At 49.1% G+C, this 20,756-nt stretch overlaps 1 protein-coding gene across 1 annotated transcript in view; it reads right to left on the minus strand.

The window, feature by feature from the left end:
- Positions 1 to 20,756, minus strand: part of GCN1L1 (GCN1 general control of amino-acid synthesis 1-like 1 (yeast)) — a 77,357-nt gene that overhangs the window by 29,799 nt on the left and 26,802 nt on the right. The window contains exons 6-26 of the mRNA XM_011964550.1: positions 19,561 to 19,659; positions 19,334 to 19,468; positions 18,397 to 18,465; positions 18,161 to 18,269; positions 16,823 to 16,897; positions 16,426 to 16,554; positions 15,843 to 15,893; positions 14,749 to 14,847; positions 14,329 to 14,502; positions 11,209 to 11,361; positions 9,551 to 9,643; positions 6,867 to 6,942; positions 6,558 to 6,717; positions 5,277 to 5,466; positions 5,054 to 5,178; positions 4,085 to 4,263; positions 3,703 to 3,796; positions 2,513 to 2,626; positions 2,196 to 2,394; positions 1,160 to 1,315; positions 549 to 730 (exon numbers count right to left, since the gene is read on the minus strand). Coding sequence (XP_011819940.1) covers positions 549 to 730; positions 1,160 to 1,315; positions 2,196 to 2,394; positions 2,513 to 2,626; positions 3,703 to 3,796; positions 4,085 to 4,263; positions 5,054 to 5,178; positions 5,277 to 5,466; positions 6,558 to 6,717; positions 6,867 to 6,942; positions 9,551 to 9,643; positions 11,209 to 11,361; positions 14,329 to 14,502; positions 14,749 to 14,847; positions 15,843 to 15,893; positions 16,426 to 16,554; positions 16,823 to 16,897; positions 18,161 to 18,269; positions 18,397 to 18,465; positions 19,334 to 19,468; positions 19,561 to 19,659 — 2,661 coding nt within the window. The remainder of the gene's footprint in view (positions 1 to 548; positions 731 to 1,159; positions 1,316 to 2,195; positions 2,395 to 2,512; positions 2,627 to 3,702; positions 3,797 to 4,084; positions 4,264 to 5,053; positions 5,179 to 5,276; positions 5,467 to 6,557; positions 6,718 to 6,866; positions 6,943 to 9,550; positions 9,644 to 11,208; positions 11,362 to 14,328; positions 14,503 to 14,748; positions 14,848 to 15,842; positions 15,894 to 16,425; positions 16,555 to 16,822; positions 16,898 to 18,160; positions 18,270 to 18,396; positions 18,466 to 19,333; positions 19,469 to 19,560; positions 19,660 to 20,756) is intronic.

A 20,756-nucleotide genomic window follows, 5' to 3' on the forward strand; every position in this document is an offset into this window, starting at 1 on the left:
TCTTTCATCCATCACTGACGATATTAATACTATCCGTGGTTGCATTAGGCTATGAGAAAAAGAAAACTCTTGGTGACAGTATAGCTCAGAATATGCCATATAATCTAGTAATTCCATGTCCAATGAACCTGTCCTAAAGAAACGCTCACACTGGGTAAGTAAGGGGCATATATATACCAGAGGGCACATCACAGTGCTGCTCAAAACAGGGAAAAGTTAGAAACAACCTTAAGATACTCATCAACAGGTAAAGAATTAAGTAAAACATGATACATCCATAGTGCAGAATCTCATGCAGCCAACAAATTCAATCAGGTGGACTGATATGCAATGGGATGGCAGGAGAGCCAGAGTCTACAGTCATGTGAAAGAAGCAGTCTGACCCGTTTTTGCCTTGAAAAACCCACAACACTGTGTGAGGCTGCTGTTGGTATAAACATACACCCTCTATTTCCCCACCAGAACTGTTCATGAGACAGAAAGTATCCACAGGCCCTGCCTCCCTGATCTCCTTTAAACCAAGGGGAGAGAGGAGCTTCCTTGCCAACCTCGTCCACTCGCCCGGGTGGGGTGCTGGGGGAGGCCCTCAGTTGGGCGTGGACAGTGAGGATCTGAAGAATCTGGGCCATCCGCTCCTCCTCCTCCTCACTGTGGTGGGACATCTCGGTCAGCACCATCTTCAGAAACGGGAAGACTAAGGAGAAGGCTGGCGCGGACAAGGGCGCAGCACCTGTGAGAGTGAGAAGCAGATAAGATCCTGCAGGCAGGGCAGGGACCCGGGCCACTGCTGCCTATTTCCATCCTCAGGGAAGGTAGGGAAGGGATGGGCCAGAAGCCCGTTCTGACACCTGGAAGCACAGGGCACGAGGACGGAGACAGCAGCTGGTGGTCCAGTCTAAAACCAGTTCTGCTACTACTGCCAAACACTTCCCAGTTCCAGGATGTGAGCATTAAAACAGAGAAGGGGACGCCAGTGACAAAAAGTAAACACTCAACTGGGCTCACAGCAACTCACAGACTACCAGGGTTCAACTCAGAAATTCTCCATCTGGTCCAACCCCCCCAGGCTCAGGAGGCCCTGGGTGACGCTGTGCCTCGAGCAGCATTCCTGGCACCAGCTCACACCGCCTGGTGCCCCTGATCCCGTCCCAGCCCTTACCTGGCTCCCCCTTGCCCACCCTGCTGGTGATGGTGTGGGTGTGCAGCAGCGTCACTGCCCTCTTCACAGCCACCGACAGCTCTTCCTGGCACCAGGACTTATCCAGGACACACTCTGGCTTCAGCAGGCGCAGGGTTACGTGGCTCACCAAAGTGCCTGTGTTGAAGAGGAGAGACCCGGCAGGGGATGACACACACAGAGGTGCAGAATCCAGCCCAGGTTCAAACACGGGACCCAGTGCCTCACCCTTCTGACTTAAAAAAATCTGCTTCGCCAAAATGTCCCCAACCTAATTTCTTACTTGATCTTTGTGACAACCTCAGAGGGCAGGTAGGAACTCCCTTTGGACATTCAAACAATGACTACGCTGACAGGAGACAAGGGCCACCGGAAGGGTCATCCAGCCAAGAGTACAGCTCTATCTGTGCTGCACCTCCACCTCTACGCAACAAGCCCAGACAGCCAGGTGACACTTCTGGCAGATTCCATACGCACCAGCTGACTTTTCCACTCAGAACAGTTCCCAGATTCTGGCCTCACTCATGGGAACATCCTGGTTAGGTCAGGATAGAAGTCTGCTAAAGGCCATTAACCAACCCACAAAAGCAAGGCCACCAGAACTGCCAGCCACCCTGCCTGGTGTTTGTTTCTCCAGAGCTAACAGGAAGCTAAACGTCACAGGGTCCTCTGTTCACTGCTGTCATGTGGCTGCTCAGGAGACCTGGGCTGGGCTGAGCCACCACACTGCACCAAACCATCCTCGCTGCCACTGAACTTCTGACTTCTTAGTTTTAAAACTGGTACACAAAGATCGAACACTGACTAGCATCTAAAATCTGCTCCTCAGAGGGAAGGCACAGATGTGAAGTGGGAGAGAAGAGGAGGCACCACGTCTCTCCTGAGCACATCCAGCTTGAGCCTCCAAGGCTGCTTCCACAAGAAAACAAAACTCAGCAGCTGAGGCCACCACCCACCTCCCCACAAGCACTCAGGGGCACCCCTGGACCATCCCTGCAGCCAGCAAACAAGGACTAACCCAAAGCCTTGAGCCTAGAGGGCATGACACAGGCAGCCAAGGACAAGAAGGGATTCTTGATCCTGGGAGCAGCCAAGGGAGACTTCAGCAAGGGCAGGAAAGAGTCGACCAAAACAGGGATGTACTGGGTCAGGCTGGATGGGTTCTTGACCAGGATGATGTCCAGCAGTCCAAGCGCCGCCTCCAGCTCCCCATCCAGCTGCAAGCAGAGTTGCCCAGGAGGCAGGTCAGCAGGGCCCTGCTTGTGACAGCAAGGAGCGGGACCAAGCTACCCAGCACTCTTCCGACGTGAGTATGTGGCGGGGGTGGCCACTCACCTCCTGCAGCCGCCTCCGGACCTGCGCCTCCCTGTCCAGCTGGGCCTGCAGCATCTCCTTCTGCTTGCTGGTCAGCTGCACCTCCTCTTTGATGCCTTTCTTCTTCTTTATCTCCTAAAGGGGATGGGCAAACCAACCAATCTCATCTCCAGGGAACAGACCTCCCTCCCCCACAGAGGAAGGCGAGCTTGCTTCCACACAAACAGCACCACGCCAGCTCTGTGAGTTGGGCCTCTGAACCCACCATGTGCACCCCCAACCTCCCACAAAGTCCATAGCCACCTCATTTCTATAGAATGGAGACAGCAATAGAGAAGTAAGCTCCCCCACAGGATAAGCTGAGCCTAGAAAAGGCCTGCTATAGTGGCCTGAAACAACAAGCCACAGAACTCACTCACTCATTCAGCAAACATTTAGTGAGCACCTGCATTGTGCCAGGCACTGTTCCAGACGGCAGGAATACCGGAGGGAACAAGATCAAGTCCCTGCCCTCATGGAGCTCACAATCTAGCCAGCGAAGATAGACAATAAACAAGTAAACCAACACATAAACCAGATGCTTTTGGGTCACGACGACTGTTAGTAAAGAAACAAATATGATGCTTAGTCACAGGGAGGAAGGGTGGAGTCTACTTTCGATAGAGTGGACAGGCTGGCCACCTCTCTGAGAAGGGCACATGTGGACTGAGATGTTAAAGACAAGAAGAATCCTGCCTTGTGAAGACACAGAGAAGGGCCAACGCTGAGACAGGAAAGAGTCCTATGTGCTCTGCTCCTGTCAGAACCCGCTCTGCCCAAAGCTGAATTCAGCAATCAAGCCAGGATTCCCCAGAAGTCCCACTGTACCAGGCGCTGTGCCTACTATCAGGAGTCTAGATGGGTCCTAGCCTTTAAGGAAGTTGGGGGACAGACATGGAATTCAGCAACACCACTTAGCAGAGGACACATGTGCACTGCCGCCAGCACCCAGCAGAGGAAGAAGCTGGATTTGAGTTGTGGGTGGAGAAGCTATGGAGCAAGGGTGAAGGGAGAGTGTGCCGGTGCACTAGACACTGGTCAGAGACATCAGAGGAGTGTGCCATGGGCCTCAGGATGATCCAAGTGAACAGCATATATGCAGTAGGAAAAGCCACCAGCCTGAGGCCACCAAGCTCAGCAGCCACCTTCTGCGAGTGCCTTCGTGTACTCACCTCCTTCAGCTCCAGCTCGATGATCTGCTCTTTGAAGGAATAAGCTTTGTTCTCTCGCTTCATGTTGGCCTTTTTTATGCTGTCCTGCTGGGCACTGAAACACCAGAGTGGGTCATCAGCCAGCTTGAAAAGAACCGCAAGGCCTGTCAGTCTCCCGCCAGCCATGAAATTCCAACTAGCTGTTAAGCACTGTGCGCCAGCAAAGTGCCGGATACTGGACACACTTTAGTACCCAGGACCTAAGCACCATGCCGGGGACACAGCAGGCCCTTAGCCAATGAATGGATAGGCTGTTGCATTCGACCCACAAGAGGTGCTGGCTCCATCCTACACGCATTCCCTTGGGGGGCAAAGGAAACTGAGCCCACAAGTGAGGTCTCACCTCTGGATGATGGATTTGTCATACAGCTCCCCAGCAGGGGTCTGCATAATGGCAAACTCCTCCCGCGTCACCAGGCGCAGTGCAGGGTTCTGCACGGAGGCAGTGATGGTGCTGATGAGCTGTGGGAGGACCCGGTCCGGTGACAGGATGGAAAGGGAGCCCATGGCGTTCATGGAGGACTGCCAGACAAATGCAGACATGGTCAGTGTGTGCCAAGGCTGGCACTGGCAAAAGGGCCACCACACCTGAATGCCCCTGGCACTGGCTCCCCTTCTTCATGCCACTGCCTTGTTACTCCTGGGCACTGTCCATCACAGCGGCCGGCTGGAGTCTGTGTCTGCTTTCCTCAATGAGCAGTGCCCCTCTGTCTGACACAGCACCTGACGTGAGGCGATACACTCCTTCCCAATTCTCAATCTCCGTGGTTCAGGTGGAGCTGCCCTCACTTTTTTCAGAGGTAGGCATGTGACCCAGAGCAGAAGGAGGGCCGCAGAGATGAGCATGGCTCCCAAGTCAGATTAATCAGGGTCAAAGCGACCCCAAGCCAGTGGACATTATTGAAATATGCAAGCTCTTCCCCCAGGAGCGGATGGGAAGACAAAGCCTGGAACTTTAGCGGCTCTTGTGCTACCAGAAAGGGAAAGCCTGAGAATGGAGCCCACATCGTGGAAAACAGAGCCAAGAGACAAAGATGGATGGGACAGAGTAAGAGAGACAATGTCCCAAGGGCAACATCTGAACCCCTATAGTCAGCATTAGCTAAAGCCAGTCATATCCTTGGACTTTGCAGGTAAATGAGGCAGTAAGTTCCCTTTTGTGCTTAAACCAGTTTACATTTCTGTCACGTGCAAGAGTCCAAGCCTACATTTTACCCACCTTCACCTGCTTCTTTGAATCCTCTCTTCCTATACCCTGTGATGAGAGGGCCCCTCCCCGACCTGAGGCCAGACCAGCTCATGTGCCCATCACCTGGTTTAGGGGACTCTGAGTGGTGATCCTGGGAATGATCTGATCCAGGTGCCTGGTGATAAAGGCTTCAGGATCGATCTTCATCCTGGCAAGAAGTGCTGGCCAAAGTCCAGACTGCACAGCCACTGAAGGGGAAGGGAGCTCTTTGAGGCCTTCTGCCTGGCCTGCTCTTACCCCATCCCCTAAAGCCCCAGGCTTTCCCTCACCCACTGCAGCCACAGACCTAAGGATGGGTGGTGGGAGATGATCAGCATCTCCTGGGCCAGTTGTTCGGTGTCAGTGACATCACCCTTGAGCCCTGGCACACCGGAGATGACACAAAGAGCCTCCTGCAGGACCCGTGGAGGCACGTAGGCCTTGCCCGCCTCAGTCACCTCTCCAGCATCAGTCACCAGAGCCTCTAAGGGCAGCACCTGTGTGGAGACACGTGAGATAAAACATAAGAACCCCACTGCTAAGAGCCCTGCGCAGGCTTGGAACACAGGAACCAAACATGCCATGGACACAGCGGCTCCTCACTCAGTTCTTCCCTGGGGTCCTTGCTGGAGTGGAGATGGATACCCAGCTTCCTGCAATGGGACCACAGGCTGTGAGATGTGCCTGGAAGAAGGAAGCACCTGTGACTTTGCATCTAAAAAGCCTACGGGAGTAAAGAAGGCAACAGGAACTGGTCCAGGAGACCCAGCCTGTGATGGCAAGTCTGTCACTGGCCCACATTCCTCAACAGGCGTAGGGAGGAAGGAAAGCAGAGGAACACGGCACAAAGAGCACAGAAATAAAATCCAAGTCTTTGGAGGTCTCCCTCCATCGGGGGAGACACTGTGCAAGTCATTTGAGCTCCTGGAACCCCGGTCAATTCACATGACACAAGAATACCAAGCTCTATTTGCCTTTGAAAGGCATTGTTTAAAAAAAAAAAAAATCAAAAGAAAAAATGGGTAGAAAATGCTTCAAAAGTACAAAGTGCTTTAAAAACATAAAGTATTATTCAATTAATCAAGCATAAAGGGGGAGGGCACGGTGGCTTGTGCGTGTAATCCCAACACTTTGGGAAGCCGAGGTAGGAGGATCACTTCAGCCTAGAAGTTCGAGATCAGCCTGGGCAACATGGCGAGACCCCATCTCTACAAAAAATAAAAAATCAAAAAATTAGTGGCCACTATAGGTGGTGTGCACCCATAGTCCCAGCAACTTGGGAGGCTGAGGTGGAAGGATCGTTCGAGCTTGGGAAGTTGAGGTAGCAGTGAGCAAAACAAAACAAAACAAAAACCCAAAAGACCCTGGAAAAAAGGTTAAGAAGCTACCTGTGGAAAAAAAGTCTCTGAAAAGGAAAAGGAATCCTATGAAAGATGTTACTGGAGCTCAACCGCAGAGCAGAAGATGCTGGCATCACACAAGAGTAAGAAAGAACAGTCAGGGAGTGGCCCAGCCAAAACCCCACAGCATAAGCAGGGGCAGCTAAGGGGATCCAAAAGCCCCAGTTCTAGAGCCCAGATGCCCTCACCTTGTGAGAACTGAGGACAGTCTTCAGCTCCTCCAGGAGTCCGTGCGCCAGCTTAAAGCCCCCAAGAGAGGATAGCAGCTTCCGAACCGTCTGCTGAGCCTGCCTGCGGACGTGCCAGGTGCGGCTCAGGAGCACTGCGACCAGAGCCCGGTGGTACTGCCTACAAGCACAGGGACAGACAGGTCTGGGGGAAGGCCGGGAGCAGGCCTTCCACAGCCAACCCTTCCACCTGCCACACACCCTTTCTCAGGTTCCTGCCAGCCTTCGCCTCATTTGGCCCAAAAGAAAAGGTAAGCCAGCCTCACGTACTGAACTTTGTTGCCAGTGAGTCTATGCGGGTGGTCAAGGAAAAGTCTCTCTGTCAGATGCAACACAGTACACAGGGCTAGGAGGGAAGAAAAGCAGTGGAAGTGTTTTTAAAATAGTTAAGTGTACACACACATATGTATACCCAGAAATAACTGGAATGAACTGAAAATTCACCACAAAATATAAATGTGATTATCACTTAGAACTGAAATTACAGTTGGTTTTTTTTTCTTTTTTGCTTATTGTGCACACATGTATTTTGCAGTAAGAAAAGTATATACTATTTTTACTTACTTTAAATATATATATTTTTTTTTTTTCTTTTTTTTTTTTGAGATGGAGTTTCGCTCTTGTCACCCAGGCTGAAGTGCAGTGGCACAATCTCGGCTGATTGCAACCTCTGCCTCCCAGGTTCAAACGATTCTCCTGCCTCAGCCTCCTGAGTAGCTGGGATTACAGGCACCGGCCACCACGCCCAGCTAAGTTTTATATTTTTAGTAGAGACAAGGTTTCACCAAGTTGGCCAGGTTGGTCTTGAACTCCTGACCTCAGGTGATCCACCTGCCTCAGTCTCCCAAAGTGCTAAGATTACAGGCGTGAGCCACTGCACCTAGCCTATTTTTACTTTTTTTGAGACAGAGTTTTGCTCTGTTGTCCAGGCTAGAGTGCAGTGGCACAGTCTTGGCTCATTACACCCTCCACCTCCCAGTTCAAGTGATTCTCCTGTCTCAGCCTCCTGAGTAGCTGGGATTACAGGCACCTGCCACCCTGCCCAGCTTAATTTTGTATTTTTAGTAGAGACAGGGTTTCGATCTCTTGACCTCATGATCCACCTGCCTTGGCCTCCCAAAGTGCTGGGATTACAGGCGTGAGCCACCGTGCCCAGCCCCAACCTACTTTTTTTTAGTAATTAAAAATTACTGGCCAGGCGCAGTGGCTCACGCCTGTAATCCCAGCACTCTGGGAGGCCAAAGCAGGCAGGTCACCCGAGGTCAGGAGTTTGAGACCAGCCTGGCCAACATGGTAAAAGCCTGTCTCTACTAAAAATACAAAAACTAGCCAGGTGTGGTGGTGCACACCTGTAGTCCCAGCTACTCAGGAGGCTGAGACAGGAGAATTGCTTGAACCCGGGAGGTGGAGGTTGCAGTGAGCAGAGATTGTGCCACTGCACTACAGCCTGGGCAACAGCGCGAGACTGTCTCAAAAAAAAAAAAAAAAAAGACTAAGGCCAGGCACCATGGCCCACGTCTATAATACCAGCACGTTGGGAGGCTGAGGCAGGAGGATTACTTAAGCCCAGGAGTTCAAGATCAGCCTGGGCAACATGGTGAAACCCCCATCTCTTAAAAAAAAAAACAGAAATTAGCTGGATGTGGTGGTGTGCACCTATAGTCCCAGCTACTCAGGAAGCTGAGGTGGGAGGACCACCTGAGACCAGGCTGAGGCTGCAGTGAGCCATGACTGTGCCGCTGCACTCCAGCCTGGGCAACAGAGTGAGATCCTGTCTCAGCAAAGATAGAAAATTACTATGAAGTTCTAAAAAGAGGCCAGGCATGGTGGCTCACGCCTGTAATCCCAGCACTTTGGAAGGCCGAGGCAGGCGGATTACCTGAGGTCAGGAGTTTGACACCAGCCTGACCAACATGGAGAAACTCCGTCTCTATTTAAAAAAAAAAAAAAAAAATACAAAATTAGCCAGGTGGTAGTGGCGTATGCCTGTAATCCTAGCTACTCAGGAGGCTGAGGCAAGAGAATCGCTTGAACCCAGGGGGCAGAGGTTGCGGTGGGCTGAGATCACACCATTGTACTTCAGCCTGAGCAACAAGAGCGAAACTCCATCTCAAAAAAAAAAAAAAGATGAAGCTCATTATAGACTGACATGGACTCTTTCCAGGTCTAGAAAGCACAGTACACACGGCAGGCACACTACCATTTGTGTAAAAAAGATAGAGAACAAACATATACAGGTATTTACTTGCATATATATAAAATATCAAGGCTACAGAAGAAGCTAATAAAATTGGTTTTCTATAGCCGAGGAACTGGGTAGCCAGAGATCAAAGCAGGGGTATAATTTTCAATGTAGACCCTATTGTATCTATTTCTGAATTACACTAGTCTATTTCCTTTTCAAAATTTAACTAAAAATTTTTCTAAAACCAGGAAATGACTAACAGTTGTAGCTCATTAATGGGATGTTACGATTTATGAGTCAAAAGACTTTTCAAATCACCAATTAGTGGCAGACACCCCTAAGGCAATGTAGAATTTTAAACACACATTTAAAATTCAACTGTTCCTTTTCTGCCAGGATAGAAACCAGTAGTTTTTGTGTCTCTTGGTGGGGGAGTAGAGCCTGCCAGACTCCACAAGAGCTTCTCAGCTGCCTCAACACAAGAAAACCTCGGAGACAGCACCAATTACCCAATCAGCTATAATTACAGCTCGTATCGTAGCTCCACAGCCATTACTGCTCTGTCTCCACACATCTCCCAAGTCCCACTTCCCTAACCTTACATTCCCTACAGGAATGAAATTATTCCCATAACAGCTAAGCTGCTGGCCAGATCACTCTGGCCCAGGTTTTTGCAGACCTGACTGGCTGGTCAAGAAAGGGTCTTCTCTGAAGATTTTCCAGAGACTTTGCCTCACTCCTGAGTTCAACTAAGCGTGGAGTAACTTACCATCCTCTGAAGCCATAAGCAGGAATTTCTCAGAAGTGAAAACCTGCTTTTTCTCATCCACAATCAGCTGCCAGAAACTGCTCAGTTTGGCCTCTGCAAGAAACAAAAGGTTACCCCCACAACACAGCTTATCATGTCCCCCAGAGCTGATCCACTCCATCCTGAAGCTGCTGGGGTGGGCTTTGTTGGCAAACCCTCCTCTGCAGCAGGAGGCTCAGTGCTCTTCCATTTGGGGAACTGACTCAGTCCTTCTGGTATCACTTCCTGTATGAAACTCTTCGGTGGTTCTCTGCTGCCTACAGGAGCCTAGGTAAACTGTTTCTCACCCGGAATTCCCATCCACCCCAGGCACCAAGCTGGAATACCTGAGGTTTACAGACTCTGGCTTTCCCTGCCCTTCCCTGACTGGGGCTGTTTGGACTCACGCTGGGTCATTCCCTGCAGGATAATGAAATCCTTCCCAGTCTTCAGGGTACTAGTTCAAATGCTTTCTCCATGAAGCCCTTCCCAATACCCATCCCCCCAACTAAAAGCAATCTCTCCTTCAAAACTGCTCTAATGCCACATTTTGTCTTAAGCTATGGATATATTTTTGTATTTCCTCGCTCCTACTATGAAGTAAGCACCCTGAAATTTGCTGTAGAAGGTCATGTTCATCTTAGCATTCCCCCAGATAGCCCAGTGCCTTGCATGGCCACAGTGGGCACACCATACTACATGAGGAGAGCTGAGCTCCATTCCTAACCAAAGAAGTAAGTTCAGGTGTGGCCCAGTGCAGAGACTGGGAAATGAAATAAAGAAAGCCTGAAATACGATGTAGCCACAAAAAAATGAGAAAGCTCTTTTTGATGTACTGATTTGGAATCATTTCGAAGATATATAGTATATATATAGTATCTAATATGATATATAGAGTATGTTACCCAATATGTTCAATTACATGAACACACTATCTCTGGACATAAAATTGGTAATACCAGTTTTTTTTTGTCTTTTATTTTTTTTTTTTAGACGAAGTCTCGCTCTGTCACCCAGGTTGGAGTGCGGTGGCATGATCCTAGCTCACTACAACCTACACCTCCCGGATTCAAGTGATTCTCCTGCCTCAGCCTCCCAAGAAGCTGAGATTACAGGCAAGTGCCACCACATCCAGCTGATTTTTGTATTTTTAGTAAAGATGGGGTTTCACTATGTTGGCCAGGATGGTCTCGAAATCCTGACTTCATGACCCGCCCACCTCGGCCTCCCGAAGTGCAAAACTGCTAACACTGTTTACGGAGGGAAACTTAACGGCTAAGGGAAAAGACAGGGCTAAGGGGTAGCTTCTCATGTTATATCCTTTTGAATTTTGTACTGTATGAATGTATAACCAACTGAAACAAACAGTCCCAATACTAAACCCTGGTCCATCTGGGTATCATCTACAAGCCCATGTAGCACTGGAGCAACAGAACGAAGGACAGTGGGACGATGACAGTCCCCTGACTGCATTCCCACTGCCCATGCAACCCTAAGATTCATCCTGCAGATGACAAGCAAACCTGTGGCTGATCCAGTGTGGTCAGAACCAAGCTAACCCTGAACATCAAGACACTCCTCCCAAGGACTCTTGTCAGAGGCCTCTATCTCTACCATCCTGGACATCTCTGGACTCATACCAGCCTGTGAGTCAGCCACTGACAGCTTCAAGAGCAACAAGGCTGCGGCAACCCCTTCAGTGACTGTGGGAACCTGAGTGCTTTGGGAGGCTGCCTTCTCCACTGTCTGGATGAGCAAGGGCAGTAAGTCCAGGGCCTGCAACAGTGTGTCACCTGTGGAGAGAGGACAAGCACCTTAAAGGACATCCTGATTCTTGGAAATGACAGGACTGAGAAAGGATTTATCTAACTAGCTGTGAACCAGATGACTAAAACCCTTCAGTTAATTTTTCAAATATCTCAAAAAGAAGTAAAGTTAAATCAAAACTTAAAAGTCTACAGCCACAAAATTAGAGGCAGAAAGATAATCCTTATGGCTGGGTGCAGTAGCTCACACCTGTAATCCCAGCACTTTGGGAGGCCAAGGCGGGTGGATCACCTGAGGTTGGGAGTTCGAGACCAGCCTGACCAACACGGAGAAACCCCATCTCTACTAAAAATACAAAATTAGCCGGGTGTGGTCCAGTTATTCAATTGATAGATAAGCAGAGACATTAAGTGAGTTGCTCAAGGTCACACAGCTAGCTGAGGCAAGTCAGTGCCACCCTCAATCCTATCAATTCCCACCTGGTACTCTTCCCCCATACCAGATGACCTTCGGACCCAAATTCTAAAACCAGAACCAATCCACTGACCTCTGAACTAAACTCGTTTAAAAAAAAAAAAAAAAAGGAAGCCAAGCACGGTGGCTCACGCCTGTAATCCCAGCTACTCAGGAGGCTGAAGCAGGAGAATCGCTTGAACCGAGGAGGCGGAGGTTGCAGTGAGCTGAGACGTGCCATTGCACTCCAGCCTGGGCGACAGAGCGAGACTCCATCTCAAAAAAAAAAAGAAAAAAAAAAGGTCGGGCGCAGTGGCTCAAGCCTGTAATCCCAGCACTTTGGGAGGCCGGGGCAGGCAGATCACAAGGTCAGGAGATGGAGACCATCCTGGCAAACACAGTGAAACCCCGTCTCTACTAAAAATACAAAAAAATTAGCCAGGCGTGGTGGCGGGCGCCTGTAGTCCCAGCTGCTTGCCAGGCTGAGGCAGGAGAATGGCGTGAGCTCGGGAGGCGGAGATTGCAGTGAGCCGAGATCGCACCACTGCACTCCAGCCTGGGCGACAGAGTGAGATTCTGTCTCAAAAAAAAAGAAAAAAAAAAGGAGAAACCAGTTAAAACTATAGTTCAGCTAGGAGCAGTGGCTCATGCCTATAATCCCAGCACTTTGGCAGGCCGAGGTGGGCAGATCACCCAAGGTCAGGAGGTCAAGACCAGCCTGGCCAACATGGCGAAACCCTGCCTCTATTAAAAGGTACAAAAATTAGCCAGGCATGGTGGTGGGCATCTGTAATCCCAGCTACTCAGGAAGCTGAGGTTGGAGAATCGCTTAAACCCGGGAGGCGAAGGTTGCAGTGAGCCAAGATCACGCCACTACACTCCAGCCTGGGTGACAGAGAGAAACTCCATCTCAAAAAAAACTATAGCTCAAGCCCATGTTTTCTTCCCCTGCACCTCCATACCTGGGTTTGTTGTTCCATGTTTTCATAGCTACTAAATGGGCACATCAGTACATTTTATAATGAAAGCAGTTTTCCAGACAATGTTATGGATTTGAATCCAAGAAATTTTTATTATAAAGGTTTTGTTTGGTTTTTAAAAGGTTTATGTTTATTTTAAAAGCAATGAGCATTGAGTTCTGGCACTCTGCATTCCTTTTTTAAAAAATAAATTAAAAATAAATGCAATGAGCAGAACTAGCTCAAGCTGAAGAGACTAGGTAAAACCAAGTTTTTGCCATCTACAATTCAAGGTCCCACCTACAACTGACGGTCATTCAATGCAGCAATAATGCAAACTGATAAAGTACCTAGACTTTTTGTATAACTTTTGGTAGAGACAGAGTCTTGCTATTTTCCCTGGCTGACCTTGAACTCCTGGGCTCAAGCAATCCCACTGCCTCAGTCTCCTGTGTAGCTGGGACCACAGGCATGTACTACCATGCCCAGCTATTTTTTTAATTTTTTGTAGAGATGGGGGGTCTCACTTTGTTGCCCAGGCTGGTCTCAAACTCCTGGGCTCAAGCAATCCTCCCACCTCAGCCTCCCAAAGTGCTGGGATTACAAGCGCGAGCCACCTTGCCTGGCCTCATAGACTGTTTTTAAGTCATGGATGTGAGTTCACTATATCCTAAGGCAGCTGACAACGTATTGCCTGTACATTTCCACCATGGAAAATCTACAACTTCAGTCAGCACATAGTCAGCACTACGGTTTGAATAAACCTCACAAACCACTGCACAAAGATGATCTATGATTCTGAGCTGGGAGACGTATTTCAGAAAAAGATTAATTGCTTTCAACTCAGTGCAAAAATCTCTTGTGGTCACATTTTTCTTCCCTTATCATTAAAAGAAATAAGTGAGTACAAAGTTCATCAGACAAGGCATTTCACACAGAAGGGTGTCCCCTCTCAAGAGGAGGCCCTGGAATCTCCTAGATGTTTCTTTTTCTTTTTTGAGACAGAGTATCACTCTGTTGCCCAGGTAGGAGTGCAATGGCTTGATCTCGGCTCACTGCAACCTCCGCCTCCCGGGCTCAAGCGACTCTGTCTCAGCCTTCCAAGTAGCTGGGATTACAAGCACCTATCATCATGCTTGGCTAATTTTTGTATTTTTGTAGAGACAAGGTTACACCATGTTGGCCAGGCTGGTCTCAAACTCCTGACCTCAGGTGATCCACCCGCCTCGGCCTCCCAAAGTGCTGGGACTATAGGTGTGAGCCACCGCGCCCGGCCCTTAAACCAGTCTTATCTGAGTCATTTCTCCAAGATTTCAGATACTGTAGTGACAAGTTCTGGTTCTTGTCCTCTCTGAATAAAACTTTGTACTTTGAAAGTCTGACGAGGGGGAGAAGTCAGAATTTGTTGTGAAGACTGAATTCTGATTTTGAGCTAAGCCGAATGCTCTCATTTATTTCCGGAAGAAATAAATGGTGCAAAATAAGCTGAACTAACAGGGAAAGCAGGAACGCTAATAATACCCTAAAGACTCGGTCACCTCTGCACGGAGACCTGGACACTAGCCCTCGGAGGTGTCTTACCCCGATAAGAGGCCAACATGCACTGCAGGTAGGCGTGCCTCACCGCAGATGTGGAGGTTTTAAGGCTGAAAGCTTTTTTGAACCATTCAGTGAGCTTCTTGGGCACTTCCGTAGTGAATCGGTTACACCAGAGAGCCAGGACTGAGACAGCGTGTACTAAGGTCCCTTCGTGAACTAGGACAAAAAGCAGAAGTCCAGTCAGTCCAATGTCTTATAACCATGTCAAATCATTGCAAGCAGCGCAAAAAACAAGCCAGAGTACAAGGGGGAGGAAGCAGTGATATTTCAGACAGCTCCAAGCCTTGCTCTCTGAGGGAGGTGTGTCTTCAGGAGAGGTTTATGGAAGCGAAGCTCTAATTGTGAAAAACCACAGTCAAGGATGAGTACAAAACGCATGCTCACCATGATGAATGGAATTACCTTCCTGCTGAAGGAATGGGATGAACAGCTCAGCCACGATCCCGTTCAGGACCTGACTGGAAGGTCCAGACACCACGTGATGACTGACGCTCCCAATCCCTAAAAGGCAGATTCTCTGTTCAGTCCCTTATCAGCACAAAACCACAAAGAGGGAAGTCTTCCTACTTCTGCCACCTCTGCACTCTGGGTCACAGGCCTCTTCGGTGTCTCCAGCAGGCATACCTCTCCTTTGGCCATTATTGATCTTCCCTCAATGCCTCCTCTACACCTCCTGCCTTCTATAGAAGCCAAGCCTCCTGCTAGACCTGAACAAGTCCCTCTTGCCAAGCACGCAAGCAGCAGGGTCCTAGGGGGCAGGCTGGACCCAAGATGGTCACAGGAGTCAAGATCCAAAGAAGGATTTGCCTCACCTAAGAATTATGTTAAAGCTTATCTACTACTAGGCCAGGTGTGGTGGCTCACGCCTGTAATCCCAGCACTTTGGGAGGCCGAGGCAGGTGGATCATGAGGTTAAGAGATCGAGACCATCCTGGACAACATGGTGAAACCCCGTCTCTACTAAAAATACAAAAAAATTAGCTGGGTGTGGTGGTGCGTGCCTGTAGTCCCAGCTACTCACGAGGCTGAGACAGGAGGAGTGCTTGAACCCAGGAGGTGGAGGTTGCAGTGAGCCAAGATTGTGCCACTGCACTCCAGCCTGGTTGACAAGAGCAAAACTCCATCTCAAAAAAAAAAAAAAAAAAAAAAGCTTATCTACTACTAGATCACAGCTCTACTCCCAGCAGAGAAATCCCGTATCTGCCTGTAATCCCAGCACTTTGGGAGGCTGAGGCGGGCAGACCACTTGACACCAGGAACCTGGAGTTCGAGACCAGCCTGGTCAATATGGTGAAATCCCATCGCTACTAAAAATACAAAAAAATAAGCCAGGCGTGGTGGTGCGCACCAGTAATCCCACCTACACAGGGGGCTGAGGCACGAGGATTGCTTGAACCTGGGAGGCAGAGGTTGCAGTAAGCTGAGATGGCACCACTACACTCCATCCTAGATGACAGAGCAAGACTTCTCAAAAAAAAAAGAAAGAAATCCTGTACCTGAGAGGACACTCATCTTCTGGGCTATAACAGTTAGTTTTCCTTCCGAGCCTGAGAGGAGAGACAGCAAAGATTCACATTCACATATGCCACAGCTCCCAAGAGAGTGAACAATGCAGTCACATGTGTGATGCCACAATATGGTTTGTGATTCCAGAAGTAGCCTTTGTGTTGTGAAGCTGGGTTTAAAACAACATTTACTAGCCTTTTGCTTTCTGACTCAAGAACGAATGTTCCTACAGAAAACTTGTGAAACAGAAAAAATATAAAGAAAAACATTTAAAAGGCAATCATGTTTCCACTACTCAAAGACATTTCTTTTCTGGTGTATTTCCTTTAGTCTTTTCTGCTATGCCTATAAAAATGTGCATCTTAAAAACGAAAAACCTGAGATCACCCCATCTACACCACCCGTGCAGGGTTTTGTTCATTCACACACATTCACATTCCAGTGTGATGTCCTCCTGGCCACACAGCCTCGCCACGAGCAGACTTGGAGCATCAAGTCCCCTTCAGATCCCAGTTGAAGGAAATACCAGGGACCATGCCTCAACCACTCCCATGGCCAAGAAGGCTTGCTCACCTCCGAGGATAGCAAATAGGTGCTTGGTCACGGATTCCATGGCCGAAGAGTCACTGCATTGGTGTGCCAGGTTACGCAGTGCCAGCACAGCTTCATCCATCAGGCGGGGACTGTTGGATTTCAGGTGACCTGGACACACAAAGCCACTGCTCAGAAGCAGCCAACAACTGAGCATCCAGACTTTCGTCTTTGTCTTTTCCATGCTGCCATCTCTTCAGAACTAGCTGTATGCTTTCATTCAAATAATCTCAAGAAAGAAACTGCCAGTGCCAATGTAGTTTAGGTTAGGGCCTTATTACTACCTTGAGCTGTCCCCTACCCCGCTACAACAATTAGGACAAGTACAACCAAAACCCAAGGTGCCACTTATGGGCTGAAGAGGGGCTGGGATACTCACCAGCCAGTCCTTTCACGATGTCCATGGCATACTGGCTGAGGTCAAGCGTCACTGATGCCAGCAGACTAGAAATAGCTAAGGGGGACAGAAAGCACTGACCATGTCAATCTCAGCAATAAATTCAACAGATAATTTCTTTCCCCTACTCCCCAGCAAATGTCACTTGGCCTGCTGTCCGGCCACATGGAACCATGCCCACCCTTCATCTCTACAGGCTACATGAGTAGTCCCAAATCTCTGCTGAAAAGCTGTATACCTCCCCATCCCAATCAGCAAAAATTGCCTTTCCAACATCCCACCAACACATTTTACTAAGATACACAGGGACAGAGACTCAACACTCAGATCTCATGATTTCAAGTGCCACCTCCATACTAAGTCCAGAATGTCTAGAGAGGAGGTTCTTAACCTGAATGGTCTCCAGAAAGTTCTTTTGGGGAGGTGGCGGGGTAAGCGGATATTTTGTTTTCTTCCACCCAACTCTGAAGGTGAACATTTGATATTTTCTGGGAATCAAAACAACAGCTAGCACCTACATAAAGCTATGAACTGATCCAGTGGGTTCTTGAACCCCTAAAATTATATGCAGTATTCTTAGTGGATATATTTTTGTGCATTCTTCTAAAAAGACAGCCCATGACTTTCCTTTTCTTCCCTTTTTTTTTTTGGACAGGGTCTGGCTCTGTCGCCCAGACTGGAGTGTAACGGAGTGATCTTGCCTCACTGGAACCTCCACCTTCCAGTTTCAAGTGATTCCCCTGCCTCAGTCTCCCAAGTAGCTGGGACTACAGGCACATGCCACCATGTCTGATTTTTTTGTGTGTTTTTATTAGAGACGGGGTTTAACCAAGTTGGTCGGGCTGGTTTCAAATTCCTGACCTCAGGTAATCCACCTGCCTCAGCCTCCCAAACTGCTGGGATTACAGGCATGAGCCACCGTGCCTGGCCTCTCTTTTGTTTTTTGAGATGGGGTCTCACTATGTCACCCAAGCTGGATGGAGTGCAGTGTTGCCATCTTGGCTCACTGTAACTTCCGCTTCCTGGGCTCAAGCTATCCTCCCACATCAGCCTCCCAAGTTGAGCTCCTGGGCTCAAGTGACCTGCCCACCACCACCTCCCAAAGTGCTGAGATTATAGGTGTGAGCCAATGCATCTGGCTGACTTCCAACATAATCTCAAAAGGGTCCCCAATCTCTCTCCCAAGGTCCCAACCAGGTAAACAGTGAATACATCCCCCTTCCCTCGCCCCTACCACACACACTTCTTGTTGCCAAATATCGAGAACAGAGATATAGGCAACTCGTCTCCCTCCCACCATCCTGGTTGACAGCAACCTACTTTCAATAACATTCTCTGGACTCCTCAGTAAGGACTTCTGTATGGTGGGCAGTATCAGATCCTTAAATTCTGAGTGGGACAGGTATCGGAGCAGAGGGGCACAGCTATCCTACAAAGAAAAAGGAATAAGGCACCTAGCCCTCATGGGAACGGACCAAGAAGGAAAAAGAGTTCAGCATCCCAGAATTGAAAATGGGATCAGTTGTCCAGGTGAGTAACGGCCACCTCTCGCTCACCAACAGGTACTTCGGAGGCTTGACTTTGCTCATCAGGATGTTCTTCATGTAAAAGTCCAGTAGGGCGCTCTAGAGAACACAAAGCTCTGGTTAGATCCTGACATTCTCAAATGTCTCATCACTGGCCTAAGGGGTCCCTCTTGCTAGAGTGCCTCCAAAAAATACAAATCAATGCCCCAAATTTCAGTGTTAAGCATAGAGGTCCCACTGATCATGCAACCCCACTTAATACCCTTCCACAGCTTTCCATGGCCCTCTGGGATAAAGTCCAAAGTCCTTGGTATGGCTTATAAGGCCCTGCCCACCACTCAGCTGGCTGTGTCACTCTAACCCATTCCCGCCACTCCAATTCCTCTCGCCTCCTCTCTGTTCCTGCCCACAGGCTTTCTCTGCCCAAAATGCTCTGCCTCACCTCTTGACCTTGCTAATTCCTCTTCACTCTCAAAGTTCCTTCTTTAGAGAGATGTGTTCTCTGACCCACAGCCTAAATCAGGTCCTTCCGTTGTGGAGTCTCACAGCTTCTCACACTTCCCCTTTGTAGCACATACTAGTTATAATTAACTAGACTATCTGTTTAATGTCAGTTTCTCAGACTCAGTTCCATGGGGGCAGGGGTCACAGCTCCCTTACTCGCTGGTGTACCCCCAACACCGGGCACAGTGCCTAGAACATGGCAGCCACTCAACTGGGATAAGTAAGTGACTGCATGAACAAGCAAACTATCACCCAAGCCAGAAACAGAAGGGAAACTTTCCAACTCCTAAAAGTTCATGTATCATGGCAAATGGCCAGAGTCTTACATGAGAAAATCAACAAGTTTCAGATGAGGTCAACAGCTAGGGTCACCAGAGCAAAGCAGGTTCCCATTCCTTCCCTCCAGCGAACTCCCAACATTCCCAGCGTAGCAAACCCACAGTCACTCTGCCTTGGCACTTACCTTGTGCCGACTGACCACGTCCATCTCCTTGTGGCTCGTGCAGAACTGCACCAGCAGCCCCAGCATGCCGGCATAGTTCTGGTTGGGCTCTAGGCTGAGAATGGCTGACAAGTACTGTTCCACCAGCCCGGGGTTCTAAAGAGGAAAGTGCCAGGCAGGTGTATAAGATGGCAGTGGGGGAGTGGCATGGAAGAAGCAATGCCCGCCAGCCCCTGCAGTCCTGTTACCTCTTTCCACAGCTTCGTGAGTTTCTTCACAGCACCATCCACGGCGTGCTTGTGGGAGCCGCCCAGCACCTCCAGCAAGAGCAGGCACTGCACTTCCACCTGCCAGGACCAGGAAAGACTCAGGTCAAGATGGGACACGAGATTGAGGGTCCCATGGCCCTCAAAGCCTGCAAAGACCTCCATCAGCCCCTCCAAATCCTGGCTTCATCTCCACTCAGCTTCTCCCACTCAACTCCAGCCAGATCCTCCTCCCTCCAACTCACACATTTAGTTCTGTCCTTTAACGACACTGTTCCCGCTAGGGTTCATTTAAAAAGTATTTGGTGATCACCTATTATGAGTCAGACAATGAAGCCACAAGGGGAGTAAGACATATATGGTCCCTGCTTTTTTTTTTTTTAAAGACAGAGTCTCGCTATGTCACCAGGGTGGAGTGCAGTGGCACAATTTCAACTCACTACAACCTCCACCTCCCGGGTTCAAGTGATTCTCCTGCCTCAGTCTCCCAAGTAGCTGTGACTACAAATGCGTGCCACCACGCTCAGTTAATTTTTGTATTTTTAGTAGAGACAAGGTTTCACCACGTTGGCCATGAGAGTCTCGATCTCTTGACCTCGTGATCTGCCCGCCTTGGCCTCCCAAAGTGCTGCGATTACAGGCGTGAGCCACTGTGCCCAGCCAGTTCCTGCTTTCATGTACCTTAGAATTCAGAGGAAAAAAAATGATATTAAACAAATAAATACACAAATGAATACACAATTTCAGTGAGGTTTAAGTGCCATCCAGGAAAAGAATAAGGGTCTTGTCTCATTTACTTCATATCTGCCTTGACCTGTCCTTCATTAATTCCACAAATACTTACTGACCACTAACTACATGGCAGGCTCTATGCTGAGTACTGTGAATACAGAAGTGCAGCTTGATATGGCGATTCGAACTGCATGGAGTTCACACCGTCCAACCCAGATTGACATACATAATAGGTCCTCGACTAAAAAAATCTCAGAGGCTGCCGGACCTAGTGGCTCACACCTGTAATCCAGCACTTTGGGAGGTCAAGGCAGGCGGATTATCTGAGGTCGGGAGTTCGATACCAGCCTGACCAACATGGAGAAACCCCGTCTCTACTAAAAACACAAAATTAGCCGGGCGTGGTGGCGCATGCCTGTAATCCCAGCTACTCGGGAGGCTGAGGC

This window comes from Mandrillus leucophaeus, unplaced genomic scaffold, assembly GCF_000951045.1.
Source record: "Mandrillus leucophaeus isolate KB7577 unplaced genomic scaffold, Mleu.le_1.0 Scaffold7, whole genome shotgun sequence".
Lineage (NCBI taxonomy): Eukaryota > Metazoa > Chordata > Mammalia > Primates > Cercopithecidae > Mandrillus > Mandrillus leucophaeus.